Here is a 12,666-nt window from a genome sequence, read left to right as displayed (position 1 = left end):
GGCATTGCCTTTGTGATTGGAATGAAAACTGACCTTTTTCAGTCCTGTGGCCACTGCTGAGTTTTCCAAATTTGCTGACATATTGAGTGCAGCACTTTAACAGAATCATCTTTTAGGATTTGAAATAGCTCAACTGGAATTCAACCACCTCCATTAGCTTTGTTTGTAGTGATGCTTCCTAAGGCCCACTTGACTTCACATTCCAGGATGTCTGGCTCTTGGTGAGTGATCACACCATCTTGGATATATGGGTTTAAGATCTTTTTTGTATAGTTCTTCATGTATTTTTACCACCTCTTCTTAGTATCTTCTGCTTCTGTTAAGTCCATACCATTTCTGTCCTTTATTGTGCCCAACTTTGCATGAAATGTTCACTTGTTGTCTCTAATTTTCTTGAAGAGATCTCTAGTCTTTCCAAGTTTATTGTTTTTCTTTATTTCTTTGTACTGATCACTGAGGAAGGCTTTCTTTTCTCTCCTCGCTATTCTTTGGAACTCTGCATTCAGGTGTATATATCTTTTAGCCATTTTTATATCTTTGAGAAATGTATATTCAGATTCAGATATTTCAGATTCAGATTTCAGATGCTTATATAAAAGATGCAAATATTTTCTCTCATTCTTTGGGTTGCATTTTTACTTTTTTGATATTCTTTGAAACACCAAAGTTTCTAATTTGATGAAATCCAATTAATTATTTTACTGCTTGTTTGTTTTTTCTTTTGGTGTCATACTGCTACTGCTACTGCTAAGTCACTTCAGTCGTGTCCGACTCTGTGCGACCCCATAGACGGCAGCCCACCAGGCTCCCCCGTCCCTGGGATTCTCTAGGCAAGAACACTGGAGTGGGTTGCCATTTCCTTCTCCAATGCATGAAAGTGAAAAGTGAAAGTGAAGTCGCTCAGTCGTATCCAACTCTTAGCGACCCCATGGACTGCAGCCTACCAGGCTCCTCCGTCCATGGGATTTTCCAACCAAGAGTACTGGAGTGGGGTGCCATTGCCTTCTCCGTTTGGTGTCATAACTAAGAATTGTTTGAGTAGTCTATAGTTTCTAATAAGAATTTTATAATTTTAGTTCATATTTAGGTCTTTGTGGTCTATTTTGATTTAATGTTCACAAGAGCAAGGTCTGTACTTACCAAAGGCTAAAAATAACCTAAATAGATGATAAATACTAAATTATTATTCAATAATAGTGGGATATGTAAATAAATTTTCTATATGTGATGCTTGTGTGTAGTGTGGTTAGGTATACATGTGCTTAGCTGCATCCAACTCTTGGTGGCCCCATGGACTATCACCCATCAGACTCCTCTGTCCATGGGATTTTCCAGCAAAAATAATTGAGCAGCTTGCCATTTCCTACTCCAGGGGATCTTTCCAACCCAGGGATCGAACCTGATTCTCTGCATTGGTAGGTGGGACAAGCACCACTTCAGAAGCCCATGGTTATAGCTGAGAGTGTTGTTAAACATAGGAGATCTATGTCAATGCATTTAGAGATAAAGTGTCATGATATTTGCAACTAACATTCAAATGGTTCAAAAACAAGGACAGAAATATATGTTTGTACATTTTTTGTGTATATGTAAGTACAATAGAGGGAAAAGAGAAAATAAATTGATAAATTGGTGAATCCTGGTGAAAAGCACATGGCTGGGTGTTCATTGAAACTATTCTGCAACATTTTTGTAGGTTGAACATTTTTGAAATAAAAAACTGGAGCTAGAAAAGTACACTGAAGGCTCAGCTCTAACACTCATGAATTTAACTGTTGGCTTAAGTGGTAATAGGAAATAGGAAAAGGAGTATGTCAAGGCTGTATATTGTCACACTGCTTATTTAACTTATATGCAGAATGCATCATGAGAAACGCTGGGCTGGATGAAGCACAAGCTGGAATCAAGATTACTGGGAGAAATATCAATAACCTCAGATATGCAGATGACACCACCCTTATGGCAGAAAGTGAAGAGGAACTAAAGAGCATCTTGATGAAAGTGAAAGAGGAGAGTGAAAAAGTTGGCTTAAAGCTCAACATTCAGAAAACAAAGATCGTGGCATCAAGTCCCTTCACTTCATGGCAAACAGATGGGGAAACAGTGGAAACAGTGTCAGACTTTATTTTGGGGGGCTCAAAATCACTGTAGATGGTGATTTGCAGCCATGAAATTAAAAGACGTTTACTCCTTGGAGGGAAAGTTACGACTAACCTAGACAGCATATTCAAAAGCAGAGACATTGTCAACAAAGGTCCGTCTAGTCAAGGCTATGCTTTTTCCAGTAGTCACGTATGGATGTGAGAGTTGGACTATAAAGAAAGCTGAGCACGGAAGAATTGATGCTTTTGAACTGTGTTGTTGGAGAAGACTCTTGAGAGTTCCTTGGATAGCAAGGAGATCCAACCAGTCCATTCTAAAGGAGATCAGTCCTTAGGTGTTCATTGGAAGGACTGATGCTGAAGCTGAAACTCCAATATTTTGTCCACCTGATGCGAAGAGCTGACTCATTTGAAAAGACCCTGATGCTGGGAAAGATTGAGGGCGGGAGGAGAAGGGGACGACAGGGGATGAGATGGTTGGATGGCATTACTGACTCAATGGACATGAGTTTGGGTGGACTCCGGGACTTGGTGATGGACAGGGAGGCCTGGCCTGCTGCAGTCCATGGGGTCACAAAGAGTTGGACAGGACTGAGCGACTGAACTGAACTAAGTTGTGATAGGAATGGTTTGGGGGTATGGGTTGGGTTGTTCTTTTCAGTTACTGCTGTTGTTTCAAGCTCCCCAGATAATTCTAAAGGGGAGCCAGGTTTGAGAAACATGATTCGGGGTACCTGGTCTTCCTGGATTCAGATGATTAAAGGGAACAAGCCCCACCTATGTGTGTCCAGAAGTAAACAGAAAAAGAGAAAGAAAGAAGAAAATTTATTTAATGGAAATACACATAAATCAGAAATGTTAGAAGTATTCTACTGTTTAATGTAAATTAAAGGGGAAAGGGCATCTTTTATTATATGTAAAGAATCTTAATAGCTTTGAAAGGAAGGTTGTGCGGTAGGGTGGAAGAGCATTAGCCCCTCAGAAGGAGGAAGCCAGATTAGATGGTCTCATGGGTGGATCCATTCAAATTACCAAAAGGACTGGTTATACTTGAAATGCCAAGTCTGGGGTTGTTAGGCAGTTTTAGAGTCAGAATTGTGTTTAAAGTCAGGTACCTCTAGTTATGAGATATATTACGTCACCTAAGATATTTAACCTGTCTGGGCTTCATCTTCCTCATCTGTACAATAAGAATACTATTTTTCAGATTTTTGTGAGGATTAAATAAAATTAGGCATGCAGAGTACTCAGCATAGGGGTGCCACACAGAAAACTCATATTATTTGAAAACTGTGGATATGAGATTTTCTCATTTCTCATAATCCTACTTCATTTTTTTTTTAATGGATTACATTTTTAGTTTATAAAGTCTTAAAGAGAAAGTCTGTGGACATCTCAGACATGACTAACAAATGTTAGGCCTGGGAACTAATACTTGAGTATGAAGCATGAGTGTGCTCAGTCGTGTCTGACTCTTTGTGACCCCATGGACCGTAGCCCGCCAGGCTCCTCTGTCCATGGAAATTCCCAGGCAAGAATACTGGAGTGGGTTGCCATTTCCTTTGCCAGGAGATCTTCCCGACCCAGGGATCAAATCCAGTCTCCTGCATCTCCTGCACTGGCAGATGGGTTCTTTACCAGCTGAGCCAGTAGGGAGTACCTACCCTTACTTCCAGAAGTACCGTGCTCATCGATGAGAGCAGACAGTGTCCAGTTAGGATGAGGAGTCTCCCATCCAACCCCAAATTGTTACAGGGGTCACCATCATTTGGTTTAAGACACTTGCTCAACCCCTCTCCCCTTTCCCCAAAGAAGAAAGAACTGATGTGAACAGTTTTTCCTCTTATAACTATTAATAGTTGTCTTACTCTGTGTCTTATCCACACACACACACACAACTAATCTGTGTTTTACTGACTCAAATATTCAAGTCAATGTGTTTGTTAAATTATTTAAAAAACACGAGACATTGGTTTTTTAAGACATAATGAAAAGGTCATGTATACATATTCATTTAGGCAAGACCTTGTAAAGTGAGCTACCCAAGCTTCATTTAATGTGGTCAAATAGTCAGTTGTCGAAGGCATCTCCAAGATAGTGACTCAGAGTAAACAAAAATCAAATTATCTTTCAGGTATTCATTTTAGAATAACATGGCAAATAATCAAGGATATGAGCATTTGCTTCAGTGTTTGAGCTACTCTGTTCTGAATAAATTGTCCCTTAGCAAAATTTAAGGAGTTTCTTAAGAGGAGCTCTTTGTTTCGGTACACTAACCTCTACTGCATACCATGGGAGAAAGAACAAGAACCCACCAAGCTCACAAAGAAAATGCAAAATGTACTCAGAAATGCCTAGCAAATTCTTATAATTAGAGCAAATATTAACTGAGCTATGTTTTTCTTAGCACTATCATCTGGTTTTAATAGCTATTTGCTTCTAAACTTAGAGATGATAACCAGAGGGATTAGGCCACCTTTGAAAATGTCTGGTTTAGCAACATTGAAATGAAATCTTTTGCAAAAGAGTCCAAGACCTTTTTTTTAAATTTGTTAGCAGATTAAAGTTTAAATTGCAAAAGACTAACTGGCAGTTTTACACGTCCAGACAAAAAATGTCAGACTCCTGATAATTGAACTTAGTCCTTAAAGATAACAGACAATGGCAAATTAACTAATGGGAAATTGCTTTCGGCAAACACCTCATTCTGGAAGAGCACAGCTGGTAACTTAGATAGCATTGCTGCGGCTGCAACTCACCCACTTAATATGGACCACATGATGGGTCTCAATTCCTTGATCAGAAGCCTTAGAAATTTTCACAGTGTATGCATTTAAATACCTAGATTTTATCTTATTTTAACTGGACACAAACTTACACATGAATTATATAATGCCATATATGGAACAATAGTTATATTTTGCTACCAAAAAAACCCTGTCATAATCCTACCCTGAATTTGTTAATCACATTTACCCACTACAACATAAAGGTCGATTTTAATAAAGTTATAACTTTGTAATTTAATTTTTGTCTTAGGTGAGACGATTTAATTTCCTGGTTCTGGTTAACATGAACCTTGGTAGGTAGATGCTCCTGGAAATATTTTAGGAAATATTAGGTCTACAAAAAATCACATTATAACTTCTGAGGTATTGAAATATTCTTAGAATGAATAAATGATGCAGTAGTTCAATACATAATTCAAATGAGCTTAGTAGTTTTCTGTGGTGGTGGGTGGTGTAGTCACTAAGTTGTATCTGACTCTTACAACCCCATGGACTGTAGCCTGCCAGGCTTCTGTCCATGGGATTCTCTGCAGGCAAGAATACTGCCATTTCCTTCTCCAGGGTAATAGTTTCCTACAGCCTGGAAATTGAATCCTCTTTCCTAAAGCACAGAAATGTGCCTGGGCAGAGAAAAAATAGTTACCTACTTAATGTGAATAAATATTTTTCAGGACTTCCTGGAATAGAATTAGCCACAATGTGAAAGGTAATACTCTGTTTCTATGTTTGGTGGTTGGGATTTATCAGTAAACAAAGATTCCTATTCTTACAGAAATTTCATTCCATAGGGAGGAGTCAGACAAACAATAGATGTAGTGAAGAAATATATCTGAAAAAATGATAGGGAAGTGGCAAAGAGAAAGCAGAACTTATCTCTTCTCATGATGGGAATAGAATGGCTAGGAGAAGGATCTGGTCCTTCCAAAACCAGTGCATGGATCTGGTTTGACCCTATCAAGAGAGGGGAAAGCTTATTCCAAGAGTCAGGAGCAGTTTTGACATGTGTTGAAGAAACTGAGACTTCCAGAAGAGGCAGAATCTATTTTTGACCCCCAGATTCTATGCCTAACCTATGATGATAATGGAATGTATCCCTAGAGAACTCAGCTGAGGACATGTCTTACAGTGGGGAGCCCACTGTTTGTTACAGAGACATTCTACCTTTCCTTTGCCCTCGGAGATGCAGTCTTTCTCTAGTAATTAGAAATAATTAGTTTGAAAGACAGCAATTTCACCCATAGACCACTAGGAAGTAGGCTAGTACACTATATAGAGAGAATTTAATACAATGTTCTTAATGAAATAAAATCACGCTAGATGTTAACCAATGGGACCAAGTTAACCACTTAGTAGGTGTAATAACTTTCATTTCAGTAGGTTACCTTCACTAGTCATCTGTACATCTATCAGTTCAGTTCACTCAGGCATCTCCGACTCTTTGTGACTCTATAGGCTGCAGCGTGCCAGGCCTCCCTGTCCATCACCAACTCCTGGAGCTTGCTCAAGCTCATGTCCATTGAGTCGTTGATACCATCCAACCATCTCATCCTCTGTCATCCCCTTTTCCTCCTACCTCCTATCCATCTATCCAAGAATCCAATTTTACTGAGCATCTGGGCTCCGCACATTGTGCTAAGCTTTGGTAGGGAAACTAGCTATGAGCCCCATCCTTGCAATGTTTACAGTCTAGTGAAGAAAAACATGGATCCAGGTATTACATGTATGATGAATGCTCTGAGAGCAGCATTTTCCAGAAGACTATAACAAAGAGACATGGTTTTTAATCATTCATTTGCCAAGGATTATCTGAAGACAAATCTTCAAATACAAAGGACTGATATTCTATAAACTCATTTCTAGAATAATTCCATTATAAGAAATGCAGTGGCCATAGCAGGAGAGTGAAGTGGCTATAGCATCAGAGAAACCTGATTCTCCCAACTTTTCAAAGTTCTTGCCATTTACTGTTATAGGACATGGTGTCTTCTATACCCCTTTCCCATAATTTAGTTTAAGGTTCACCACACAGTAGAGTCTCAGTAGCATTTAGTTGGTTTGAAGGGTGCCACTTATTTAGCAACAATGGGATTGCATCTTCCCCACAAATAAAGTCTTAGGAAGAACCACACATCTAGCTGCTCTTCTAGCAGCAGAAGCATGCAAACCAGAGCATGCCCTTGCTCTCCCCATGTATAAGAGGTTTCTGCACATTTACAGGGAGCAGTGGTGAGGCCAGAACCTCCTAGCTTTGCTCCAATCATGGGATGAGTTGCTGAGACAGCTCCCCTCTATCCAGTGAGGGCAGCAGTCATCTCACTTTTCACATGACTAAAATCCACTTTAGAAACACAGTCAGAGAAAATTTAACTAACTCTGGTCATTCCATTTGGTTAGCTACTTGATGGCTCAATCTCATAATTCTTGATATAACCATCCTAAATCATCCACTGGCGATATTACTCACCTTGCCATACTTTATTTAATGTGTCATTCTATGCTGCTATTCCAAAATCAGACTATAATATGTTATAACCATGTTATTCAAAGAATATACTCACTGCTACTTGGTGGCAAAAATAATCCATTGATATTTCGAGGTTTGCTGTGATAAAAGATACAACTGATCTTCACACAACCAAGAGGCTGAGTTTCCCAGAAGCATGAAATACTGCAGTTTTGCTAGATAAAGGAGGTGAGGCAAATGTAAGGATGAGATGCCATAATCACAGTTAAATACAACGTGCTGCAACACAGCATGACAAAAACTACTGTAATTGCTGATTTACGATTGTGTGTGCTTCTAGGCTCTGCTTCTAAGCTCTGTTATTTAAAAGATGCAACGGGTACTCCTCAAACACATTTGCCCATTTTTTTTAAGAATTTAAGTTGAGCAAAGTGGAAGATGCCTAAAATTAACTCACTGGAGGAAAGAATAATTTCTTTTCTATTGTGTTGTAAGAGTACAGAGTTCAATACTATCGGAGAGAGGTGCTTATAACAAACATGATAATGTTGAATAATTCTACCTGCATTTCCATGTGTCTAAATCTGCAAAGTGGATCTAAACATTTTCCCTCTCTCCATAATGAGCACACTGTGTCACTGCCAAGGGCCTCTTCACAGTGTCGGAATCGGCACTGGGAACCCTGAAAGAAAAAAGTAAACAGTGTAGAAAACTCAATATATGAACGTCAGTGTTTAACAATAGATTACTAATCAACTAAATAAAGTATGAGATCAAACTAAAATTAAAAAACACTACAAATCCAAGACCATCAAGTCTAAATTTTAGCAAAGTATCTAATTTTAGTGAGACTGATAAAATAATCTAATGATTAAACAGTACATTCCATAAGTCACTGATAAAATTCTCGTATTCTTGCCTGGAAAATCCCATGGATGGTGGAAGCTGGTAGGCTACAGTCCATGGGCTGCAAAGAGTCGGACATGACTGAGCAACTTCACAAGGATAAATATATAAAAGGTCAGTGACACTCTTGATCACAGTCTAATGACAAAGGGATCTAATTTTCCTTATGAAAGCCAGAATTATTTCTAAGAATTATCACCCATATTCTAATTGTGGAGATTATCTCTATTAATCATAACTTTTATTAGATAATTGTTCTTTTACTCAGATTAGGCACATACTGTTAAGTGTGCTTATAGAGGGAAAGTGAACAGAGTTTAAACTTTTTTATTGTGACATTTTAAATATTTAGCACACTGTACTAAGTTATATACACATATATATTTATACATTTACATCATTATATCTCAACAAAAGCAGATGTGGATTATTTGAATGGGCTGCTATTTTTTGCTTATCTTATATATTTTACACATAGATCAACAGCTGGGAAAATTGCAGGTCATTGTCTTTTTTCAGCAGAGGGGTGGGTGACATGGAATAAAAGCAAACACATCCTATTAAGCTCATCCCTTTTTTGACAGGTTTCAGGGTTGTTCCTTATTTTTTTCCCCCACCTTCTTACTGTCTGTCTTCACTCTCTCTCCCTTTTAAGGAGGATCTGTAGATCTCATAGACCTGGATAGCAGGCAGAAACCAGATAAACCAGTATTTGAATGCCTGACTCTATTTTGCCCATAATCACAAAATCAATCCATTACTCACTCTCTGTGCCTCAGTTTCCTCATCTGTAAAAATGGAACAAAATGCCCTTCTCACATACTGTTGTAAAAATTATGGGAGATAAGGTAATGTGATTGCTATTATTATTTTTATTTTTTTCATTTAATTATTTATTGATAACTTAGAATTTGAGGATATAGCAGTGAAATTGACAAAACTCTCTGCCCACACGGAACATACATTCTATTATTTATCATCATCCCAGGGTTTAATCTTAAGGTAACAGGTAATAGAAGTGGATCTAATTCTTACAGTCTAACAGACTGACTCTAATCAATTGTCCTAGCAGAGATGAAATGCTTCAAACCAGACACAGCACGTCTTTCACTGGGTTCATTCTGACACGAACATGAAGCTCCAAACATTGGATTTCTACATTTATTTGGCTTCATTGAGATCCACTAATCCAAATCACTTAGACATTTTTTTTTCCCATTTTAACTTTATAAACTTGAATCCTTGCTTGGCCCGTTTGTATTATTTTTTGCCTTTTCCATGATATTAATTATTTACTATTACTTTGACAGAGGAAAATTCAATAATTTCATTAAAAAATTCCAAAATAGGGAATCAATTAGATTTATTAAACTGAGTTTGATAGTGAACCTGAATTTAACTATTTGAATATATATGACTGGAATCACATTAGCCAAAATATCATATGCTTTAACATTAGTAATTTGATGTTTCAAGGAGCCATAATATAGGCAAAAGTGCCACATAAGGATTAAAAAGCCATAGGCTTGTAACTGGCAGATAGAAGGAGAGTTTCAGATAATTTTAAATATTACCAGATCTCCTCAGAGAAACTCAACATATCAAAAATACATGATAAGGTTTTACTTCATATTTTAAGTATGTACAATATTTTGTGGGAAAATAGTAAATTTTTACTCAGCAATACAAATAAACTGTTGCCATATTTTCCTTCATTCTACTAAAAAGCTTAAGTACGTGGAATATGTACCATAAGTTGTACAATATTTACCTTTATGCATGTGGAATTAAAAAAGAAATAGCAGTCATTCCCAACTTCTGCCATTTTCAACTCTCTTGCTGCTAATCCAATGTTTTTTAATATAAGAATTGCAGGAATGCAAATATAAGAACTATCAGTGTGTAAGGGGAAAAAGAATTTCTTTTCCACAGTCTTTCAGGCTATCAGTAGTATTCCTTTAAAACTGACTTCCTGTGGACAGTATATTACACAATAGATAATTCTTAAAGAAATTTAAATTAGAAGATACCTTCTCTAGCTTTGCAGAAATGTTGAAAGTGGTTGCTAGTAAGCACACAAACTCAAACTTCCAGAATTTTCCTCATTGTTACCTAATTCATTATTTGCTCATCATAAATGATGTCACATCTAACTGTAGGCTAGTTTACCTTAGTGAATACTGTACAGTATTTCTGTTACTTGGTTTAGTTATTGACTGGAAAAAGCTAATACAAATAAAACAGTATATTTTATCCTTCAATGTTCTGATTAAATATGGAATATAAACTAGTTCATACTTTCATAATTAAGAAGTATTAAATATTTTACAAGTTAATTATTTTCTAGACTCATTTCTACATATGATTTGAAAACAAAACAAATTTTTATATAAGTAAATATGCTATATTTATTTTAAGATGAAAACAAAATTATGTACTCACCACTATCCACTGATTTGGGGAAAAAACCATTCAGATTGGGATATTTAATAGTACCTGAAAATAAGTTGGACTCCTTATTCATCTTGTAGCTCTAGTCCATTCACTCTTCATCCATCATTAAAAGGGAAATAGATTCTTCCTATAGCACTAAGTTTCCAGATGCTTGCAAATTTTGAGAATTTGTTGAAAGCAAAGTGAAATACTCCGATTCCCAGAATGAGACATTTCAATCAGCAGTTATTGAAATCTTTCTTCATCTTAGTATCTTTACTAAAAACTACAACCTAGAAGAAATTAATAAAAATATTCATAGTAGGTAATTTAGGAGATGCCATAGATATGAGAAATTACAATAGATCAACATGTATTTTTAAATACCTTTGTACTTTTAATTGGAAATTTACAAGATCAAGACATATATTCACTTTGGTTAAGTGAAACAGACTTAAGTTGGTGTGAACTTGAGTACACTGCTTTAGAATAAAAATCTAGAAAGTATGCTAAAATTTATAAAAGAATTATAATTGTAAATAAGGGAAAATAATAAAGTCAAAAATAAAAAACAAGAGCCATGCAGCATTGAAAGTAAATGAAGTAGAAAATAAAGACTTAACTTAAATCCTTGAAAATATTAGCAATGATATATAGAAAAATCTAATATCTCAACTTTTGTTTTGCCCTACCTTCTAATTCTAGAATAACAATGCACCCATCTCAAGCACATAGCTTACTGGGAGAAACACCCCTAAGAAACAGCTTTAAGTAGTCTTTGCCTCCAGATAAACTTCCTCTCCACATATGAACTTACAGCTAGCTGCATTGCACTATTATCAAATACTTTGGTAATCACTATTACCAAACACCATTATTGCATGATTACATTAACATCACGATTAAAGCCATTGTGAGAATCCATGTTTTACATAGGAGAAAGGCTGAAAAAATGCTTTACCTCTTGAAATTAGTTTTGAACAACTATGTTCCATTAGAAACAGCAAAAACACAAAAACCCACAAGGGGATTTTTTTTTTTTTTTTTTTGTCATTGTAAATAGATCTGTGAATTTTGGTAGTCTTTAGCATGCCTGGAGCCCTAATTTCCTCTTCTTTTTTTCCAATTCTCTTTTCCTTCCCTTTCTTTCTTTTTACCCTCTCCCCCACCTTTTCCTTATTCTCTTCATTTCTTTCCTGTTGTGAAATTTCTTATAGTTTTTCAGGGAAAGCTATGACCATACCCAGGATGTCTTTTCTCTCTGTAATGAGTAAAGCAGAGTTATGAGAAATTTGCCTGCACTACTCAGGGTAGGCCCGCAAATTTTGTTTTTTGAGTGTGTTGGCCAAGGTATACTCTGCACTGTATACTTCATTTTCGGTTCATGTCAGAACACTAACACATTAGAGAAAAAAAGTCTTTCTTCCAGATTGTGGAATCCTATAACACCACTTTTAAGTACTGGGGCTGGTAGTCAGTCCTTGCTGGCTCTTCAGACTTATGAGAATCAAAGGGACGGGCTGCTCATTGTCAGAGTGGGAGTCCAGACTGTGAGTGTGAACTGGACCAGTGGCTCCCCTTAGTGTTGGACTACCTCGTTTCTGCTGGAGGCTTTACTCCAGGCACTGATGAAATCAAAGCATTAGAAATAGAGCGCTTCTTAAAACATGGTTTAGCTTTGCTGCTACTTTCAAACAGCAAGTGGAATATTTTGGAAGGTGATCTTCAGAAACGATAGAAGGTTGGACCTAAAAGATTCTCTGGCAGTTTGGGAAATGACAGTTACAAGTTTTAGGAGTTATTTCATTGTTGTCTCCTTGAGTCCCATGAAACAAGCTCTTAGTTTAGGACTCCTGTGGAGGAACAAAAAGTCCCTGGTTTTTGACTATGCAATGTTAAGGACTTTCGGGTCTCAGGATCTCACATTAGGTGTTTTCAGCCACCAACCACCACCCCTCCCCCGCCCCCCACC

General features: G+C 37.0%; 1 protein-coding gene across 6 annotated transcripts in view; it reads right to left on the bottom strand.

Moving 5' to 3' along the window:
• The window catches only part of C4H12orf50 (chromosome 4 C12orf50 homolog), a 33,092-nt gene that overhangs the window by 19,360 nt on the left and 1,066 nt on the right, over positions 1–12,666 (bottom strand). For 5 of the 6 annotated variants that reach the window (XM_044941862.1, XM_044941857.1, XM_044941860.1 and 2 more), the window contains exons 2-4: positions 10,704–10,987; positions 7,918–8,037; positions 7,450–7,570 (exon numbers count right to left, since the gene is read on the bottom strand). In XM_044941862.1, the coding sequence (XP_044797797.1) occupies positions 7,450–7,570; positions 7,918–8,037; positions 10,704–10,733 (271 nt within the window). In that variant the 5' untranslated portion in view covers positions 10,734–10,987. The remainder of the gene's footprint in view (positions 1–7,449; positions 7,571–7,917; positions 8,038–10,703; positions 10,988–12,666) is intronic. The other variant, XM_044941861.1, reaches the window with a different exon arrangement.

Source organism: Bubalus bubalis, chromosome 4 (genome assembly GCF_019923935.1).
Source record: "Bubalus bubalis isolate 160015118507 breed Murrah chromosome 4, NDDB_SH_1, whole genome shotgun sequence".
Lineage (NCBI taxonomy): Eukaryota > Metazoa > Chordata > Mammalia > Artiodactyla > Bovidae > Bubalus > Bubalus bubalis.
The sequence above is the reverse complement of the archived record's forward strand: the minus strand, read 5'-3'. Positions and strand labels throughout refer to the sequence as shown.